We start from the raw sequence: 21913 nt of genomic DNA on the forward strand, positions 1-21913 counted from the left end.
CAAAATTACCGCAAAATTATGGATAAAGAAAAAATTAACTCAGAATGAGGATGTTATGCAAACTTACACTGTGGAATTCAGGATACTTGCTCAAGGTGGGGCAGGTTGGCAATAAGAGAACAAGGTTTAAGCAGGAGGCTTTTTTTTTTTTTTTTAACTGAGGACTCACACTAGTTTTCCATGCTATGTAACAAATTGCCACAAATTTAGCAGCTTAGAAACAACATATACAGTCATCACATCATAGTTTCCACAGGCTTTTTTTCTGGCACAGCTAAGTGAGGCCTTCTTCTCAGAGTACCACAAGGCTGAGTATAACATCAGTGATACTTCCATGCTACCTTCCTTTCCAGAGCTCAGGCTTGTCTTCCAAGCTCACGTGTTTGTTGGAAAAAATCAGTTTCTTGTGACTGTGGGACTAAAGTCCCTGTTTTCCTGTTGACTGCCAGTCAAGGACCATTCTCAGTTTCTGAGGCCTTCCTTAGGTTCTTGTCTTTTTGTCCCCTTTATTTTTTTTCTTTTCTTTTTTATTTTGTTTCTTTGTGCAGTTGCTTAGAAGGTTCTTTCCTTTTCAGAGACTTACACTTCCTCAATGTTCTATTTAAATAAAAATAAGTAGTTTCTAGTTTTAAACTTTTATAGAATTAAGTTCTACTCTATAACCTTTGGTTAGAATAATTGACTACACATAAACCAATACAAATCTCAGTACTTACTCTCATTGAAGTCAACTTTTAAATTGAAATAGACTTTTAAAAGGTTGGTATTTCATTTAAGGGAGGAAATATATATATTTATATATATATTTATATATATTAATACTTTATGTATATCACAAAGCATTTTTTAAAATCCAGGTTCTCAGCTTTTAAATTACTTTTCATTTTTTTAAATAATAAATTTATTTTTTATTGGTGTTCAATTTACCAACATACAGAATAACACCCAGTGCTCATCCCGTCAAGTGCCCCCCTCAGTGCCCATCACCCATTCACCCCCACCCCCCAGCCCTCCTCCCCTTCCATCACCCCTAGTTCGTTCCCAGAGTTAGGAGTCTTTATGTTCTGTCTCCCTTTCTGATATTTCACACACATTTATTCTCCCTTCCCTTATATTCCCTTTCACTATTATTTATATTCCCCAAATGATTGAAAACATACAATGTTTGTCCTTTTCCATTGACTTACTTCACTCAGCATAATACCTTCCAGCTCCATTACGTTGAAGCAAATGGTGGGTATTTGTCATTTCTAATGGCTGAGTAATATTCCATTGTATACATAAACCACAACTTCTTTATCAATTCATCTTTCAGTGGACACCGAGGCTCCTTCCACAGTTTGGCTATTGTGGACATTGCTGCTAGAAACATCGGGGTGCAGGTGTCCCAGCGTTTCATTGCATCTGAATCTTTAGGGTAAATCCCCAACAGTGCAATTGCTGGGTTGTAGGGCAGGTCTATTTTTAACTGTTTGAGGAACCTCCACACAGTTTTCCAGAGTGGCTGCACCAGTTCACATTCCCACCAACAGTGTAAGAGGGTTCCCTTTTCTCCGCATCCTCTCCAACATTTGTGGTTTCTTGCCTTGTTAATGTTCCCCATTCTCACTGGTGTGAGGTGGTATCTCATTGTGGTTTTGATTTGTATTTCCCTGATGGCAAGTGATGCGGAGCATTTTCTCATGTGCTTGTTGGCCATGTCTATGTCTTCCTCTGTGAGATTTCTCTTCATGTCTTTTTTTTTTTTTCTGTTTATGTCTTTTGCCCATTTCATGATTGGATTGTTTGTTTCTTTGGTGTTGAATTTAATAAGTTCTTTACAGATCGTGGAAACTAGCCCTTTATCTGATAGGTCATTTGCAAATATCTTCTCCCATTCTGTAGGTTGTCTTTGAGTTTTGTTGACTGTATCCTTTGCTGTGCAAAAGCTTCTTATCTTGATGAAGTCCCAGGAGTTCTTTTTGCTTTTGTTTCTTTTGACTTCGTGGATGTATCTTGCAAGAAGTTACTGTGGCCGAGTTCAAAAAGGGTGTTGCCTGTGTTCTCCTCTAGGAGTTTGATGGAGTCTTGTCTCACATTTAGATCTATCAGCCATTTTGAGTTTATCTTTGTGTATGGTGCAAGAGAGTGGTCTAGTTTCATTCTTCTGCATGTGGATGTCCAATTTTCCCAGCACCATTTATTGAAGAGACTGTCTTTCTTACAATGGATAGTCTTTCCTCCTTTATTGAATATTAGTTGACCATAAAGTTGAGGGTCTACTTCTGGGTTTATTCTGTTCCATTGATCTATGTGTCTGTTTTTGTGCCAGTACCACACTGTCTTGACGACCACAGCTTTGTAGTACAACCTGAAATCTGGCATTGTGATGCCCCCAGATATGGTCTTCTTTTTTAAAATTCCCCTGGCTATTGGGGGTCTTTTCTGATTCCACACAAATCTTAAAATAATTTGTTCTAACTCTCTGAAGAAAGTCCATGATATTTTGATAAGGATTGCATTAAACGTGTAAATTGCCCTGGGTAACATTGACAGTTTCACAATATTAATTCTGCCAATCCATGAGCATGGAATACTTTTCCATCTCTTTGTGTCTTCCTCAATTTCTTTCAGAAGTGTTCTATAGTTTTTAGGGTATAGAACCTTTACCTCTTTGGTTAGGTTTATTCCTAGGTATCTTATGCTTTTGGGTGCAATTGTAAATGGGATTGACTCCTTCATTTCTCTTTCTTCAGTCTCATTGTTAGTGTATAGAAATGCCACTGATTTCTGGGCATTGATTTTGTATCCTGCCATGCTACCAAATTGCTGTATGAGTTCTAGCAATCTTGGGGTGGAGGCTTTTGGGTTTTCTATGTAGAGTATCATGTCATTGGCGAAGAGGGAGAGTTTGACTTCTTCTTTGCCAATTTGAATGCCTTTAATGTCTTTCTGTTGTCTGATTGCTGAGGCTAGGACTTCCAGTACTATGTTCAATAGCAGTGGTGAGAGTGGACATCCCTGTCTTGTTCCTGACCTTAGGGGAAAGGCTCCCAGTGTTTCCCCATTGAGAATAATATTTGCTGTGGGCTTTTCGTAGATGGCTTTTAAGATGTCGAGGAATGTTCCCTCTATCCCTACACTCTGAAGAGTTTTGATCAGGAATGGATGCTGTATTTTGTCAAATGCTTTCTCTGCATCTAATGAGAGGATCATATGGTTCTTGGTTTTTCTCTTGCTGATATGATGAATCACATTGATTGTTTTACGAGTGTTGAACCAGCCTTGTGTCCCAGGGATAAATCCTACTTGGTCATGGTGAATAATGTTCTTAATGTATTGTTGGATCCGATTGGCTAGTATCTTGTTGAGAATTTTTGCATCCATGTTCATCAGGGATATCAGTCTGTAATTCTCCTTTTTGGTGGGGTCTTTGTCTCGTTTTGAAATTAAGGTGATGCTGGCCTCATAGAACGAATTTGGAAGTACTCCATCTCTTTCTATCTTTCCAAACAGCTCTAGTAGAATAGGTATGGTTTCTTCTTTAAACGTTTGATAGAATTCCCCTGGGAAGCCATCTGGCCCTGGACTCTTGTGTCTTGGGAGGTTTTTGATGACTGCTTCAATTTCCAACCTGGTTATTGGACTGTTCAAGTTTTCTATTTCTTCCTGTTCCAGTTTTGGTAGTTTGTGGCTTTCCAGGAATGCGTCCATTTCTTCTAGATTGCCTAATTTATTGGTGTATAGCTGTTCATAATATGTTCTTAAAATAGTTTGTATTTCCTTGGTGCGGTAGTGATCTCTCCTTTCTCATTCATCATTTTATTAATTTGAGTCTTCTCTCTCTTCTTTTTAATAAGGTTGGCTAATGGTTTATCTATCTTATTAATTCTTTCAAAGAACCAACTCCTGGTTTTGTTGATCTGTTCCACAGTTCTTCTGGTCTCGATTTCGTTGAGTTCTGCTCGAATCTTAATTAACTCTCTTCTTCTGCTGGGTGTAGGATCTATCTGCTGTTTTTTCTCTAGCTCCTTTATGAGTAAGGTTATAGCTTTTGTATTTGAGTTCTTTCCAGTTTTTGAATGGATGCTTGTATTGTGATGTATTTCCCCCTCAGGACTACTTTTGCTGCATCCCAAAGATTTTGAACAGTTGTATCTTCATTCTCATTAGTTTCCATGAATCTTTTTAATTCTTCCTTATTTTCCTGGTTGACCCTTTCATCTTTTAGCAGGATGGTCCTTAACCTCCACGTGTTTGAGGTCCTTCCAAACTTCTTGTTGTGATTTAGTTCTAATTTCAAGGCATTATGGTCTGAGAATACGCAGGGGACGATCCCAATCTTTTGGTATTGGTTCAGACCCGATTTGTGACCCAGTATGTGGTCTATTCTGGAGAAAGTTCCATGTGCACTTGAGAAGAATGTGTATTCAGTTGAGTTTGGATGTAAAGTTCTGTAGATATCTGTGAAATCCATCCGGTCTAGTGTATCATTTAAAGCTCTTGTTTCTTTGGAGAATTTGTGCCTAGAAGACCTATAGAGTATAGAAAGAGCTAGATTGAGGTCATCAAGTATAAGTGTATTATTATCTAAGTATTTCTTCACTTTGGTTATTAATTGATTTAAATATTTGGGAGCTCCCACATTCGGGCACATATATTGAGGATTGTTAAGTCCTCTTGTTGGATAGATCCTTTAAGTATGATATAGTGTCCCTCTTCATCTCTCACTACAGTCTTCGGGGTAAATTTTAGTTTATCTGATATGAGGATGGCTACCCCTGCTTTCTTTTGAGGACCATTCGAATGGTAAATGGTTCTCCAACCTTTTATTTTCAGGCTGTAGGTGTCCTTCTGTCTAAAATGAGTCTCTTGTAGACAGCAACTAGATGGGTCCTGCTTTTTTATCCAGTCTGAAACCCTGCGCCTTTCGATGGGGTCATTAAGCCCGTTCACGTTCAGAGTTACTATTGAAAGATATGAGTTTAGCATCATCATGATATCTATTCAGTCCTTGTTTTTGTGGATTGTTCCACTGAACTTGTTCTTAAAGGGGAATTTTAAGAGTCCCCCTTAAAATTTCTTGCAGAGCTGGTTTGGAGGTCACATATTCTTTCAGTTCCTGCCTGTCTTGATAGCTCTTTATCTCTCCTTCCATTTTGAATGAGAGCCTTGCTGGATAAAGTATTCTTGGTTGCATGTTCTTCTCATTTAGGACCCTGAATATATCCTGCCAGCCCTTTCTGGCCTGCCAGGTCTCTGTGGAGAGGTCTGCTGTTACCCTCATACTCCTCCCCATAAAAGTCAGGGATTTCTTGTCTCTTGCTGCTTTAAGGATCTTCTCTTTATCTTTGGAATTTGCAAGCTTCACTATTAAATGTCGAGGTGTTGAACAGTTTTTACTGATTTTAGGGGGGGAATCTCTCTATTTCCTGGATCTGAATGCCTGTTTCCCTTCCCAGATTAGGAAAGTTTTCAGCTAGAATTTGTTCAAATACATATTCTGGCCCTCTGTCCCTTTCGGCGCCCTCGGGAACCCCAATTAAACGTAGGTTTTTCTTCCTCAGGCTGTCGTTTATTTCCCTTAATCTATCCTCCTGGTCTTTTAATTGTTTGTCTCTTTTTTCCTCAGTTTCCCTCTTTGCCATCAACTTGTCTTCTATGTCACTCACTTGTTCTTCCACCTCGTTAACCCTCGTCGTTAGGACTTCTAGTTTGGATTGCATCTCATTCAATTGATTTTTAATTTCTGCCTGATTGGATCTAAATTCTGCAGTCACGAAGTCTCTTGAGTCCTTTATGCTTTTTTCTAGAGCCACCAGTAGCTGTATAATAGTGCTTCTGAATTGGCTTTCTGACATTGAATTGTAATCCAGATTTTGTAACTCTGTGGGAGAGAGGACTATTTCTGGTTCTTTCTTTTGAGGTGAGGTTTTCCTTCTAGTCATTTTGCTCAGTGCAGAATGGCCAGAAACAAGTTGTATTGGGAAAAGGAGAAAAAGAGAGAGAAAGAAGGAAAGAAAAGAAAAAAAGTAAAAAGGAAGAAAAAAGAAAAAAGAGAAGAAAAAGAAAGAAAAAGAAAGAAAGGGAAAAAAGGGGTGGGGAAGGAAACAGAAAAAAAAAAAAAAAAACACCACAGGGGAGTATCTTCTGATTCTGATTACATTAAGTCCCTTGACTTCCCCTGGAACTTGTCCGTCTACCTGGTCTTCTGGGGGAGGGGCCTGTTGTGCTGATTTTCAGGTGTTAGCACTTGGGGGAGCTGCTCTGCCCCCTGCCTGGTGCAGGGCTCAGTGGGGGTTGTTTACCCCGTGAGGCCCCTGGAGGAACAACCCCAGTGGCGGGGCAGCTCTGGAGCCCTGGAGTCAGCTCCCGCAGGAACTACAGAGCTCTCAGTCTGCAGGGCCTGGAGGCTCTGGCGCAGGCTCTCTGATCTGCTCAGCTCGGGGAAGAAGCGTCCTTGCGGTCCTGGGCCCTCCTGGCCTCTGCCTGTCCCGGGGGAGGCCGGATCCTGGGCTGTGTTCCGGTGCCCTGTGCTCCTGGGCCTGTGCTGTTGGATTTGTGCTCCCGCCCCGCAGCCCCCTCCGCGGAGCCTCTTCCTCCACCCGAGCCCCCCGAGCTGCTCCCGCCCCGCAGCCCCCTCCGCAGAGCCGCCCCCGAGCCCCTCCGAGCTGCTCCGGGTCCCGCCGTGCGCGCTGCAGCCCTTAGGGAGCTCGGCGCACTCTCCCAGGGCGCAGGTGTCTGTTAGTGTCCCAGGGAGCCCGAGGGCATCCCGGCCCTCCTGGGGTCCTGTCCAACGCCCTGCGAGCCCCTTTCTGCCCAGGAAGGTTGGTGCAGCTCCTGCTTCTCCGGGATGGGGCTCTCCTGTCCTGGGGACACTCGCCCCGGCCTTAGCCCAGCTCCTCTCGGGGCCCCTCCTTCTTGGAGGCCTTTTGTTTCTTTATTTCTTTTTCCCCGTCTTCCTACCTTGGTAGAAGCGCGAACTCTTCTCACTGTAGCATTCCAGCTGGTCTCTCTTTAAATCTCAGGCCGAATTCGTAGATTTTCAGGATGATTTGAAGGTTATCTAGGTAATTTGGTGGAGACAAGTGATTTGGGGACCCTACTCTTCAGCAATCTTGCCCCTCCTCCTTAAATTACTTTTCAGATGCTATATGGTAGCATTTACCACAAGGTAGTGCTAACAATAATGCTGTAATTTTAAAATTTACCAAGTGCTATCATAATTTTTTTTAAAGCCTGCCCTCAAAATTACCCTTGATAAGTAGACAAACATCATCTCTGTTTTTAATGAAGAAACAATGTCAAGCACTAATTAGCATCATTCAGCTGGTAAGCAGTAGATCTCAAGGTAAAATCCAGAAATTATGACTCTACATGTGTTTTATTATTATTTATACTTTTATTACAAATGACATACTTGTGTTTGGAGATTATAAATAATATAGAAATAGGATCATGCTTTTTTTTGGATCATGCTTTTGATAAAAAAGAAAAGTAACAATTTTAATGGTAATCTTAATTTATTGGTAAGTTTTAAGCATAATTTCTTTCTAACAAGGTCACCACAAGTAGTCTCACATGCCAAGCCAAGTGTACACAAAAGAAAATTATTTATACTTCTTGTCTTATCTGTAACATTTCTCAAAAAAGAAATAGGATGCTTAAACTGAGAGAAGTTAGTAATAGGGCCATCATTATTTGTCCAAAATTCTAAGGGATAAAGGACTTGAACCTGATGGAATATATGATTTGTCTTTTCAATTTTTTAAAAATATTATTTATTTATTTATTTATTTATTTATTTATTTATTTATTTATTTATTTTTATTTATTTGACAGAGAGGGGGGAGAGGGCCAGATAGCACAAATGGGCAAATGGCAGAGGGAGAGGGAGAAGCAGGCTCCCTCCATTGAGTAGGGAGCACAATGTGGGGCTCCATCCCCAGTACCCTGGGATCATGACCTGAGCTCAAGGGAGATGCTTCACTGACTGAGCCACTCAGGCACCCCTATTTCTTCTATTTTAACACTTGCTCTGTGACATTTCTGGGCAGTATAACTATATTAGAAATACATTTTAAAGGTTGTAGATTTTAAATACTGGTTAATCAAAATGTGATTTGTATTTTAATAACTTACAAGTCAAATGGTTTACAGTCTCCTTAATTTCAGTGTTTATTTAGTAAATTTTTATATTGTTAAAGTCTACCATACATGTATTTTAGAGAACTATATTTATTGACTTAGTCTTTCCTCCATGAAGGATTTATTTATAGTATTAGGATCTACCACTGCAGAAAGACTAGACAGAAATCTAGTGGCATGCAAGTTTAACAAATGAGAGAAGTTACCAGGATTGCGTGTGGGAAGAAAAGAGCTTCATCACAGCTGAATTTTCTGAGTAGCCTGATATTCCACATAGAATTGCAGCCATGAGTTATGTCATCCCAAGTTAAAATCCCGGAAAATTTAATTTAGATGCATAGCATTAACTTCAGGATTGATAAGTGCTCCAGTGCATACTACTTAAGTAAACACTTATAATATTATTTAACTAATAAAAGTGTATTTTAATTTATATAGTGATAAACTAATAAAAAGATTATAAATATGAGCTGAAATCAATGTGTCTTCATAGCACCATCCATGCTACAAATAGACTTCAATTTTTTGGTACCTTTCTTTTGGTTCCTATTCTACGGAAGACATTGTTTTTAGATTCTCTGGGGAAAAAGGCAGAGTCCTCTCTCAAGGACTTAGTAGGGTTGATGGTTGAAGAATAGACACAGTGCTATGGAAACTAAGAAAATAGAGAAGCTACTTTGTTGAAGAAAAAAAAAGGGAAAGAACATAAGGCTTCATATAGGAGGAAATGCTAAGCTGTTCTTTAAGCATGAGTGAGATTTTAGCTGAAGGAAAACACCAAGTGTAGAGTCATTGATGTAGAAATGGCAGACAGGTTTGGGGTATGGCAGGCAAGGTAAGGCAAACATCAGGTGATGTTTGGCTGAAACACAAATTGAAGCTAAATCTTAGAGAGCCTTATTATAACCACAAACATCTGAGCTTTATTCGGCTAGGGTAAGAAACCTCTGAAGGGTTTTTGAATGAGGGATTAACAGGTCAGTGTTGTTTTAGAAACTTGTATAAAAGATGGTTTAAAAATACAGAGGGCTGGGGGAGGGGAAGGGCTTTGAAGTAGTCTTAGTGGAACAGTGAGTCTTCATTAAGAAAGTGGCAGAGGGAGTGAATATGAGAAACATGACATAATTTATAGAACCTGAAAATTGGTTGGACACTGAAAATTAAACAAGGTGGGAGATGTATTCAAACTTGGAAGATAACTAGGAAGATTTTCAGGCTTAGGGAAATTATGAGTTTGCTTTTAGATACTAAATATTAGGTACCTTTGAGACAATTCACAAAGGAATATTTCCTGAAAACATGTAGAACCACACCTTTAGATCGTAAGTTCAAATATAATCAAAGAGGGGTGCCTGCGTGGAGCAGTCTGTTAAGATTCTGACTCTTGAGGGATGCCTGGGTGGCTCAGTGGTTGAGCGTCTGCCTTTAGCCCAGGGTGTGATCCTGGAGACCCAGGATCAAGTCCCACATCAGGCTCCCTGCATGGAGCCTGCTTCTCCCTCTGCCTGTGTCTCTGCCTCTCTCTCTGTATCTCTGTATCTCATGAATAAGTAAATAAAAATCTTAAAAAAACAAACAAACAAAGATTCTGACTGTTGCTCTGGGCTCAGGTCTCAATCTCATTTGTCATAAGATCCAACCACTCATGGGAGCTCCCCGCTTAGCCAGAATATGTTTGGGATGCTCTCTCCTTTCCCTTTGCCCCTCTCCCACTCACAGGTGTGCGCCCTCTCTAAAATAAATAAATAGATCTAAATAAAAATAAGTTCAAATATAATCAAAGAATTTTTTTTCACCAAAACGTTCTTTTTCTTCCACCAAAACATAATCTAAAATCAAATATATCAAGGCCTAGTTTTGAATCCAATATCTAAAATATTCATATTTAATAGTATATACTTATATGCACAGATACATATGCAGTTGCTGGTATAGTTTGTAAAAGTTGTGTGTAAATATAGTGTTAATACTTAAATAACTTATTGTGTCCCATATTTATACTACTGTACATGTTGGGTACATCTTTTACTGTTTCTCATTAGAATTTTTCACTAAGAAAGATTTTTTGACCCCTGAGAGATTTCAGTACCATTTTGTCTAATTGTTCCTTATGTTAAACTACCATTTTATAAGCTTCTTTGGAATGATAAAATAGTAAATGCAGTTATTCTCTTAAGGAGCTCTGAGTTGTTATGCCATTATAGCTTGGTGGCTTTCTGCTGACTACAGATTGGTGAACAAGAAGGTTTGACATTAAGACTGTTTATTTTACACTATTTTATAAAAACATTACCAGTATATCCTTTAGTAAAATGTTGATATTATTAAAAATTCAAATATAAGGAGTTTAGTGCAATTCTATGTTAACATTACAAAGAAGACTTGTCAACCTTCGATCAGATGCATAAGACTGAGTGAATTTGCATGCTATTTATTTGAACTAAATCTCTAATAAGCCTCTTCTGCTAATTGGACTTAACATTTATGTTACTAAATGAGAAGCATTTTGGCTGCCATATAGGATGGTAAGACCTACCCAGTGGAATAAACAACTAGCATCTGTTATCTGTCCTGCTCCAGCTTGGCTTTTACCAGTTAAGTACATCAGCCCTGAAGTCAAGGTTATCAAATATGTGAATCTCTGGCTCAGCCACATATATGTGAAGTCAAAGAAATAGCACATCATGAGTAAAGACCAGCCAACCAAAACATGCTAGGTACAGCTGGTCCATTTAGTTTTAACCTTTGCAAGCCCTACATCCTTAGGCAAAAACTAGTAGAGGTTATAGTTTCTATAAAGTTTTTATAATAACTATATTTAGAATTAATTTCACTTTTTTCTTTAGCAGAATTTTATGCTGATAATTGTAAAGGTAATTACTTTTATAATACATTTCTATTTATTTTCTTTTTAAAAAAGAAGCTAAATTTGGATTTGTCTGGGCTTCGGAAGGAAAAAGAAGACTTGCTGAAGAAATTGGAGTCCTCATCTGAAATCACAAGTTTGGCAGAAGAAGTTTCCCGGGTAATAGTTCCACGGATACAAGTTACATCACTTGGTCCTTCAAGGAGCATGGATTTGGAGATGAAGCAATTGCAGTGTAAATTAAAGGTGATTATAAATTTTATTTTATTTTTAAAAATGTATTTACTTATTTATTCATGATAGACATAGAGAGAGAGAGAGGCAGAGACACACACAGGAGAAGGGAGAAGCAGGCTCCATGCTGGGAGCCCAACATAGAACTTGATCTCAGGACTCCAGGATCGTGCCCTGGCCCAAAGGCAGGCAGTAAACCGCTGAGCCACCCAGGGATTCCCGATTATAAATTTTATTAAGCATGAAAACATATTAAGTTAGTGAATACTTAAAGACATGTTTATATTCTAATTTAATTCTACTAGTAAGGGTAAATTATGGTATAAATAATCTAAAAGTTATTAATACTGTTTTTGACCTCATCTTTCTCTTTCAGCATAGTAGTTTCTTATACGGTAACTCATAACACTATTCTCTGAGAAAATAACAAGACACTATGAAATCCTAATTTAGAAGATGATGGAAACTAGCTATTGTCATTTCTTTTCCATTACTGAACGCCCCTCTAAAGTCCATCCCTCCCTTCACTGAGCAGAATTCCTTTAAACTTTACTGTATCAACATAAATAGAATTGCTTCCCTCTACACAGTTGCTACTATTTTAATTTGGTTGTTATTAGTTAGAGATGAGGAAGGAGGAGAGAAGTTATGGAGGGAGGGAGAACCATAGAGCAAAGATGGTTGGTTTAATAGATTTCAGCCACTGAAACCTGAGAATAAGTAAAAAGCAATGTTCCTTTTCTTTGTAAAGAATACTAAGTCCAGTATAACTGTCAACAGCTTAAAAATAAGACTGACGTTAGTTTAAATAGAATTACCTTGTAAGAAACAGGATTTGAAATTTTTATTTCATACTGTTCTAAAACAAATTCATTTATTCCTCATGTATTTAGTTATTTTGTTCCATGGGTATTGCTATCTGGGAGCTAAAAAGACAGTGGATGTGGGACCATCACTATGGGAATCACTAGAAAGAAAGTTCTGGTTGGAAATGCACAGGATACATTAGGAACAGAGTGGCCATGACTATTAAAAGGGTATAAGAATAATGAATTGTTAAACAGACTCAGTTGTTTTTATTTCAAAATATGATATGTGCACTCTCCAGTAATATCTTTAAATGAAGCATTACTAAGAGGAGAAAATAGGATAAAAGCTTAAAGTAGAAGAATATATCATTACTTGAAAATATTTTGCTTCGTTAATAATAATCAAATAATACACAGTGGTACTAATTTAGATATTTCTTCAATACCATCTTCTTGAGAGTTTTTGATGTGCAGAACTTGCCTCAACCACTACATTTTATAAGTTTAAATACCTTACATATTGTAAATGTGAGAAAAAATAGTTATGCAAGCTTTGGTGTATACATCTTTTCTTAAAATGCATTTCTGTATGTAAAAAAGTGGACTAAAATATATAAGTCAACCATTTTAGTGTTAAGTGTCTATTACAGAAGATAAAATCATTGAACTATTCTTTGACCTTATCTATATCTACTACAGAGACTTTAATTAACAGTTCTGTGATTCTTCTTAGATTTAAGTCTTCATACAGCTTTAGTTTTCACCAAGATGAAATAGAATGTTGGATCCAATAATACCTAATTTGACTTCTAAAATTTTTAAGTGGTTAATTAGTTTTAAGTTAACTTATTTGATATTACTTAACTACTAAATGGTCTAATATAAGTTTTGGAAATAATGAACCCACATCAATATCTCTAAGTTGTTTACATTATGGTTTCCCATGGTAAAAGTTTTCACCCATATGTAAATCTCTCTTCACTTTGGAAGAATGTGTGAGTCACAAAGATAAGACTATGAGAATGCCTGGAGCAATTTACACTGTCCTCTTTGAAGTGAAGTGTCCATATCTAGCCTAGAGTCCTAGGACACTGACCAGGCTACATAGGGACAAAAGGATAAATCTTACTTCTGCCTTGTTTCATGATTTAATATGGAAGTACCTTAGAAGACCAGGATCTTAAGGTACCTAGTACACTGTGCTACTACAAATTGCTGTTTTGATATTCCATTAGTTTGCTAGGTCTGCTCTAAGAAAATACCACAGACTGTGTACCTTTAAAAAATGGAAATTGGGCAGCCCGGGTGACTCAGCAGGTTAGCGCTGCCTTCGGTCCAGGGCCTGATCCTGGAGACCTGGAATCGAGTCCCATGTCCGGCTCCCTGTGGAACCTGCTTCTCTCCCTCTGCCTGTGTCTCTGCCTCTCTCTCTCTCTGTGTCTCTCATGAATAAAATCTTTAAAAAAATGGATTTTTTTTCCCTCATATACTGGAGTCTACAAGTCCAAGATCAAGGTATCAATAGGTTGTAGATTCTCTCATTAGCTTGTAGATAGCCACCTGTGTCCTTATATCGTCATCCCCAAGTCTGTGTGATCTGTGTTTACTCTCTTCCTCTTATAAGGATACTAGTCACATCAGATGAAGGTCCACCCATATGACCTCATTTTACCTTAATTACCTCTTTAAAGGCCTTATCCAAATACAGTCACATTCTGAGGTACTGGGGTTAAGACTTCAACGTGTAAATTTTGAGGGGACATAGTTCAGCCCATAAGAGATAATCAAATTGCTAACATAATAATTTTCCAAGAAATAACTTCCTTTCTAGTTGATGTTTTTATGCTTAATTAAGAAAACCTGGTTAGATCTGAATATATGAAATGTTTAAACGTTTACTTTTTAAAAATTTTATCCAATTAATTTTAGACTTTTCTGTGTAAATTCTTAGGTGTACTTCTCAGATATACATGGTACATTCAGTATCATTTGAGTGTTCATGTGTTTTTTCTGTATCTTCATTTTTACCTATATTATACATGTTTCTCCAAGGTACCCAACTTCATATAGAGAGATAATCAAGTATTTAAAGATGTACAAATTCCTTCCAGTGATGATGATGATGATGATGATGTGTGTGTGTGTATGTGTGTGTGTGTGTCTATTTGTATTTAGTTTATTTGTGGTTATTTATACAATTTGAATTGGCTAGTACTTCAATTTGTATTTGTGATTCTTTGAATTCCTGATTGTTAAAAGCATTCCTTTTGGTGTATACCATGTTCTCTTCCTGTTTCCTAGTAAGTCAATAATGAAACATAATAGTATTTAAACTACTGTTTCTGGGCAGCCCGGGTGGCTTAGTGGTTTAGCACCACGTTTGGCCCCGGGTGTGATCCTTGGAGCCCTGGGATCGAGTCGGGCTCCCTGCATGGCACCTCTTCTCTCTCTCTCTCTCTCTCTCTCTCTCTCTCTCTCTCTCTTTCTCTGTGTCTCTCATGAATAAATATAATCTTAAAAAATAAAAAACTACTGTTCCTTTATGTCTAAACTATTGCCAGGCTAATTCTAATTCCTTTACAAATATTAACTGTTTAAACCTCATTTCTAGGGATACTTGGGTAGCTCAGTCAGTTAAGCATCTATCTGCATTCAGCTCAGGTCATGATCTCAGGATGCTGGGATGGAATCCTGCATCTGTTGGGCTTCCTGCTCAGCGGGGGAGCCTGCTTCTCCCTCTCCCTCTGCTCCTTCCCCCTGCTTATGTGCTCTCTCTCTCTCTCAAACAAATAAATAAAATCTTTTTTAAAAAACCCTCATTTCTATCCTGTGAGGTGAAGTCTATTATTCTGTTTTATAGTTGAGAACACAGAGATGCAGAGGATAAGTTAATTGTCCAAGGTCAACTGAGCTACTAAGTGATAGAGTCAAGATTAGAACATATCTCATCTGACTTCAGAGTCCATGCTTTTACTCATACACTCTGCAATTAAAAAAAATGGATTAATTAAAAAAAATTAACAAACTTAGAAGAGCTGTAACCATGATGGATTCTTACCATTGTGATATTTTTGGAATATATGTTTTACTACAGAATTGAGGTCATGCCAGAGATAAGTATTGTATAGTCGAAGTGGAAAATGTTAGGGGCCCTAGGTTGTGATCATTCTTTGTGCACTAGCTTCTTATAGGACCAGGCTGAGGAAATAGTTTCTCCAGAGGTCTAAAGCAGGTATACCCTTCTACCCACTTCATAAGGATTTTTAAGGATCAAATGAAATGGCTGTGAGATTTAGAGGTTCTGGCAAAAGTATATATGAAGCTGGTGTTGTTTTATTTACTATAATTCAGTAATCTCTCAACTCTCTAGAAGTCAGACTTACAGCATGTTCAGTCACCTAAAATAACAGCCTTAAGTCTAAAAACAGAAAGGAATCAAACAGCTACCTTAAAATGCACTTAATTTATTCCACTGAAGATACTATCATGCTTCATTTATGCCTGTTATCTTTTATTTTAAATATAGCTCTAATAAGTGTGTTTGTTTAACTTCTCAGCAGAAAATACCTCAGAAGCAGCAGATTAGAACTAGGTGTATTAAGAGGCAGGACGATTGTTTTTAGGCAGGAATATGGATGAAAGAAGCAAGAAATTTCAACCAACAGGTTGACAGAGAGGAAAAGAAAATATGAAAATGTTAAGATAAAAATACAAAATGAGAAAAACAGCAGTCTGGGACCATTTAGAGTAGGGATCAGTAACCATTCCAAAAGGCATGACAATATAATTATACAGTGATAATATAATATAGCAGGATAACATAAATGATTAATACAGTGATAATATTTATAATATAATATCACTATAGTGTAGTATCACTATTATAATGCTTAATGTAATTCTGGATGTTCATATTTCTAAGTGAGTGAACAATCATTCCAGAGAGAATTTAAGATTAACGATTATAGCAAAAGCTTCAATTATCTGCTAAATTCACTAGTGTGAAATATCTTATTCTGGCAATGCATGTCAAATATGGTGGGAACTTAGATTGCATTATACAAACAAGCAAAAAAAATTTTTTAACTTTTATTTATTTTTAGAGAGAGAGGGATTGGGGTGGGGTGGAGGGTGACGGAGAGAGAGAATTTTAAGCAGGCTCCACTGTCGGGCATGAGTGGGGATGGATCCCACAACCCTGAGATCATGACCTGAGCTGAGATTAAGTCAGACACTTAACTGGTGAGCCACCACATGCCCCCACTTAATCAAAATGTTTAACATTTAATACACTTGCCATGCATGTTGAGGTAGTCTTGAATTTTTAAGAAAATTTATATACTTAATATAAAAATTTTTTTTTTCAAATTTTATATTTACAGTGATGTACCAATGAAATATTTAAAGTCTGTCTAATGAATTTGACTCATATTTACATGGTGTGATTAATGGTTTCATCTTTTCAGATTTATTTTTTTTTAGCATAAGATAGTCAAAGCTGGGAATAGTTCTAACAGAAACAATTGACTATAGTTACTAGAAAGATTTGCAAAATAACTATTCCAAATATTTTTAAAGATTTTATTTATTTATTTATTTATTTATTTATTTATTTATTTATTTATTCATGAGAGACTCAGAGAGAGAGAGAGGCAGAGACACACAGGTAGAGGGAGAAGCAAGCTCGATGCAGGGAGCCCGATGTGGGACTCAATCCCAGGTCTCCAGGATCACGCATTGGGCTGAAGGCAACGCTAAACCTCTGAGCCACCTGGGCTGCCCTACTCCAAATATTTTTACAGCTATCACATTTTATTTTGTTTATATTAACTTAATATTTTAAAATGTTGACAAATGAATTAATGTATGTTTACACTGTCTTGTAGGTGGAGAAACTCTAATGTCAAAAATACTAGGTAATATCTCAGATTACGTGTTCACCTGGAACTTGAGTCAAAGTTGAAAGTTAAGGTTCCTGACACTCCAGTTGCTACCTCTGGTTCCTAGACTGCACAGTCAACAAATACCACAGAGCTGTTCAGCTTTGAAAACTGATGTTTATGTATAGATACTTTCATAATAAGTAATATTATTAATGAATTCAAGTATGAAAGTATTTAGTGTTAGTCAATTTCCCTATCAGTTATCTGTTACTGTCTGAGAAACTGTCTTAAAATGTAGCAGATTAAAACAGAAGCAATTTATTAATTCTTATGATCCAGTGGATTGACTGGGCAGTTCTTAGCTTTTGTCTTTTGAGTTCTCTCATGTGCCTGCATTCTAACTGAAGGATTTATCTGGATGGGAAGTTCTGAGAAAGCCTCACAGCCTGGCAGTTGGTCTGTGGGCTGTCTGCTCCACATGGCCTTTCCTCTGTCTTCCCTGCAAGGTGATCCCAGGCAGCATTCCAAGAGGGCAAAAGTGCAAGCTGCAAGGACTTAGGCCCAGGATCTGGTACTTGCATCATGTCATCTCTGCCACATTTTTTTGGCTAAAGCAAATCACAGGCCAGACCAGACTCAAAAGGGTTGGAAGATGAATCGCACCTCCTGGTGGGAGGAGCTGCAGAGCATTTGTGACCATATTTGGTCTCTTACATGTTCTTAGTAAACTCACCATTCATTTTAAGCGATCTTATTAACCCATTAAAATACTAAATCATATGCACATTTACATTTTACAAAGACAATCCATATTTTCCATACATGTATTTTGGGGAAATACTTTTTGCAGTTGTTATACAATGGCATTCTTCTGTGGTTTTGGTATGTTATATAAAAAATTTAGTGTACCATAGTACTTGTATTAAAACCTATAAAATAAAGTATTTAAAAATATTAAAATGTCTTTCTTAATTATAACCATAATTTTCCAAATTTAATACTCTTACTGAGAATGTTATTTGTATGCTGCATTCCACCAAAGATTGAAAGGTGTATTTTATTTTACGTGTATTTTTAACCTAGAATGCAACTAATGAACTCACTAAACAGTCATCAAATGTGAAGTCTCTGAAATTTGAACTCCTAGCAAAAGAAGAACACATAAAGGAAATGCATGAAAAGTAGGTTTTGATATTCGTATCCATTGTATTTGGTGCCACCTAGTGGTAGTTAACTCTATTAAACATTGCATCCAAGAAACAATGAAGTTGGGGGTTGTTTGTTTTTTAAAGATTTATTTATTTACTCATGAGAGACACAGGCAGAGACACAGGCAGAGGAAGAAGCAGGCTCCATGCAGGGAGCCCGATGTGGGACTCAATCCCGAGACCCCAGGACCTCACCGCGGATGGAAGGCAGGCGCTAAACCACTGAGCCACCTAGGGATACCCCTGAAGTTGTTCTCAAAATGAAGTTTTCCTTCCTTAGTTCATGTTTAAGCCTCAATAAAATGAAAGTTTAAGTAATATTACCGATAAGCATGGTTGGTGCCAAAATATTTGCTACTTTTCATCAGAGTAAGAATATAAAGTTAGATTTTCATTCTTAAACAATTAATTTTGAATGTATGTAAATTAGTAACCTAAAGACTATGAACAGGAAACTTCTGAATGTGGTAATTATTTGACCAAAACTATATACGTAGGTTGATCTTTTATTGGATTTAATTGCTTAAGTTTATAGAGCTAAGGGGAAAGGAAAGTTTGGTTTGTCTCTAAAATAAAAGGAAGATTACAAAAGTTTGTACTGCATGTATATATTAACAAAAAGGGATTTAAAATGTTCTATCTCACTGAATCAAAATGATTTCCTTTCTATATCTTTTATACATATATTATTAGAGCTCAGGAATAACAACATGTTTAGATAGAATTCCAGTCTGTGGTTGATAATTTGAGAACTCTACATATATATCTCAAGTACATATGTGTATACCACATTTTAAGTGAAGATAACTTGGAAGTGATATTAACCAGTGAAACTAGATGAAAGATTGGTTAATTTTTTAAACAAAATATCATCAAGTTTATTTATGAGTCTAAGGGGGCAGTCTTGTTTACTATTTAACAGTAAGGGCTCTAGAGATGACATTCTTTGAATCCTGGCTCCTCTACCTGCTAGCTCTGTATCACAGTTTAATAGCATTCGCTCCTAAAATTCTTGTGAGGCTCGAATGAGTGCATGTAGAGCACTTGTAACAGAAACCAGCACACAGCAGGCCCACAGTAAATGCTATCTGTTATTATTTGGTAGTACTAGTAGTAGTTGCCACAGCAGCTGCCATTTTATACATGTTATCCACTTAAGCTACACTGAAGGGTCAATTCGATCACAAATGATACTAAATTAGAAGATACCATGCCTAAGTTTATTGTGTTTCTATATGATGGTATAAGATTTTACATTTGTTTATTAAAGTATAGAATTGTTTCCAGTCACTGTTAGACTTGTTCATGATCTCTAAACATCAGTTTGATTTTTCTTAGCAATGCAAGAATGTAATTTAAATATAACAATTTTAATTTTTCATAAATTTTGTCAATCTTTCTCAGTTTTTCTATTTTTAAAAAAGATTTTATTTATTTATTCATGAGAGACAGAGAGAGAGGGAAAGACAGAGACACAGGCAGAGGGAGAAGCAGGCTCCATGCAGGAAGCCTGACGTGGGACTCGATCCCGAGTCTCCAGGATCAGGCCCTGGGCTGAATGCGGTGCTAAACTACTTAGCCACCCGGGCTGCCCGGTTCTTCTATTTTTTGGTCTTAATGCATATATATATATATATGTAATACTATAATTACCAATCACAACTGAATTACAGGTTTTACAAGTACTCAAAGTATTAATAGAACAATATTTCATCTCATGCAATTATCTTATTAATTTGCAATTAACATCAGATAGCATTTAAAAATTAACAGTAGGTATAGCACTGGATAATATGTAAGATTATCATATAATCATATAATCACTGTTAAAGTGTTTTCTAACACTCTCATTTTACCCCCCTTTCAAGGATGTCTCGAATGGAGAGGGATATAACCATGAAAAGACATTTGATAGAGGACTTGAAATTTCGACAGAAAGTAAATTCAGAAAGTAATGAGAGTATTAGTGAAATGTTAGAAAATCTTGAAAAAAAGGTATTAACTTTTATGTTCTCTGACACTGAAAAAAATCACTTCCCTCTTACTTATATCTTTAACTTGAGTATTCAATCTTAATAAATTTATAGAAGATATCTATAGAATACATTTATACTGTTACACAATTATGTGCTCTGAAAGTACATTATTTGCTTTAGAATTCAAGACTCAGATCTCATACATAACATAGCTACACATTCTCTTTATATCTGTGAACATACCATGAGAAGATAATCAAGTATAAATTTAAAAATCTTCAATGCTTCTGGGGTATATAATTACATTTTATTCAGTATTTTAAAGTTTAATTTATACAACTTAAATTATTTATTCACTTTATTTAATTTACAAACATTTATAATGACAAATTGAAGCATATATGAAATGCAAATGGTGATAACCAGTAACTACTAGAAATTCTCTTAAAAATGTACTTATCACCTTTTTTAAAAAGTATACTTTTCCTTCTCTACACTTAGTTCGGTGTATTTAGGAAGACTGTTGTATTTAACATAGTTGCATATCTGACCCCAAAGTAGAAATCAGCAATTTGCTGACTAAGATTTTTTTTTTTTTTAAAAAGGTGCTATTTGCACAACTCATAAAGCAGCTTGTACTTTGGCATTCATTAAATGTTATCCACTCCAGAGAGAGCATCTCTCTTACTTTCCTTTTTGGAGATAAAAATGTAAGTATCTGTTAGCTCAAATGGATTTAAGAGAGAAAATTTTACATGAGCAAGACAAATGCACATGGATTTTCTTTCTTTTTTTCCTCCACATACCCACATAAATTATAATTCTTATAGTTTTTTTTTCAGTGTTGTCCTTTAAATGTTGCTGATTTTTAAACCTTAATAATTGTTCCAGATATAGTCTTAGAGTCTTCGTATAAGTAATTATATATATTTAGTGGTATTGAATGAAAAAAGAAAAACTATTTCTTCTTTCAAATGTATAATAAAAATGTTGCATTACTTATTTAATTTTATTTTATAAAGTACATGTTATATGGTTCTAACTGAAAGTTATCCATTACTTGGATTGTTTAAGAATCAAAAACAACCACCTCTTGATTAAGGAAGTTTAGGTTAGTAACTAAAGGAAACAGTTAAAATTAGTATTGTTTTATTAGGTAGACCACTTCATACCAGCATTCATATATTTTTGTGCATTTTTTGTTTTGCTATTGATTTAAGGATTTTAGTCTCATTCACACTATGAGTGCTACAAACCTTATATGTTTATATCAGTTTTTAAACTTTTATTTATTTAAACTTGATATCATTTATGAGAAAATAAATTAGACATATTCCTGAATTTTTTTGGTTTCTGTTACAACAAATGGAGTATACAACTAGGATAATAGTTACCTTTATGCTTTTACTGTAGGTGAAGACACTAACCGAAGAATGTTCCAACAAGAAGGTATCAATTGATTCACTAAAGCAGAGACTCAGTGTTGCCGTGAAAGAGAAGTCACAGTACGAACAGATGTATCAAAAAACTAAAGAGGAATTAGAAAAAAAAGTATGCTTTTTGGACATGTTAGCTTAGAAATGGAATATAACTGTATCTTTTTCATTTTTAAAGTTGTCATTTCTTCTCCCCAAAACTATTATGAGCAACCTAATTGTTTCAGATAACTGCAAAGAACATTTTTATCTCGACATGAAACACTAAGAATTTGTTTAACATTAATGATAGTGCTGTATTAGATAAATAGATTTTGTGTCTTGATAATATCTTTAAAATGAACATTATTGTTAAGGACTTGTCTAAGTGAATA

The 21913-nt window shown here is 36.4% G+C and overlaps 1 protein-coding gene across 11 annotated transcripts in view; it reads left to right on the top strand.

Annotated features, from left to right (window-relative positions):
• The window catches only part of CNTLN (centlein), a 317280-nt gene that overhangs the window by 263178 nt on the left and 32189 nt on the right, over positions 1-21913 (top strand). For 5 of the 11 annotated variants that reach the window (XM_049116145.1, XM_049116151.1, XM_049116146.1 and 2 more), the window contains 5 exons: positions 11048-11239; positions 18003-18100; positions 19996-20122; positions 20709-20813; positions 21517-21654. In XM_049116145.1, coding sequence (XP_048972102.1) covers positions 11048-11239; positions 18003-18100; positions 19996-20122; positions 20709-20813; positions 21517-21654 — 660 coding nt within the window. Of the gene's footprint in view, positions 1-11047; positions 11240-18002; positions 18101-19995; positions 20123-20708; positions 20814-21516; positions 21655-21913 lie in introns of those variants that run through there. The other 6 variants (XM_049116148.1, XM_049116149.1, XM_049116150.1 and 3 more) reach the window with 4 other exon arrangements.

This window comes from Canis lupus, chromosome 11 (assembly GCF_003254725.2).
Source record: "Canis lupus dingo isolate Sandy chromosome 11, ASM325472v2, whole genome shotgun sequence".
NCBI lineage: Eukaryota > Metazoa > Chordata > Mammalia > Carnivora > Canidae > Canis > Canis lupus.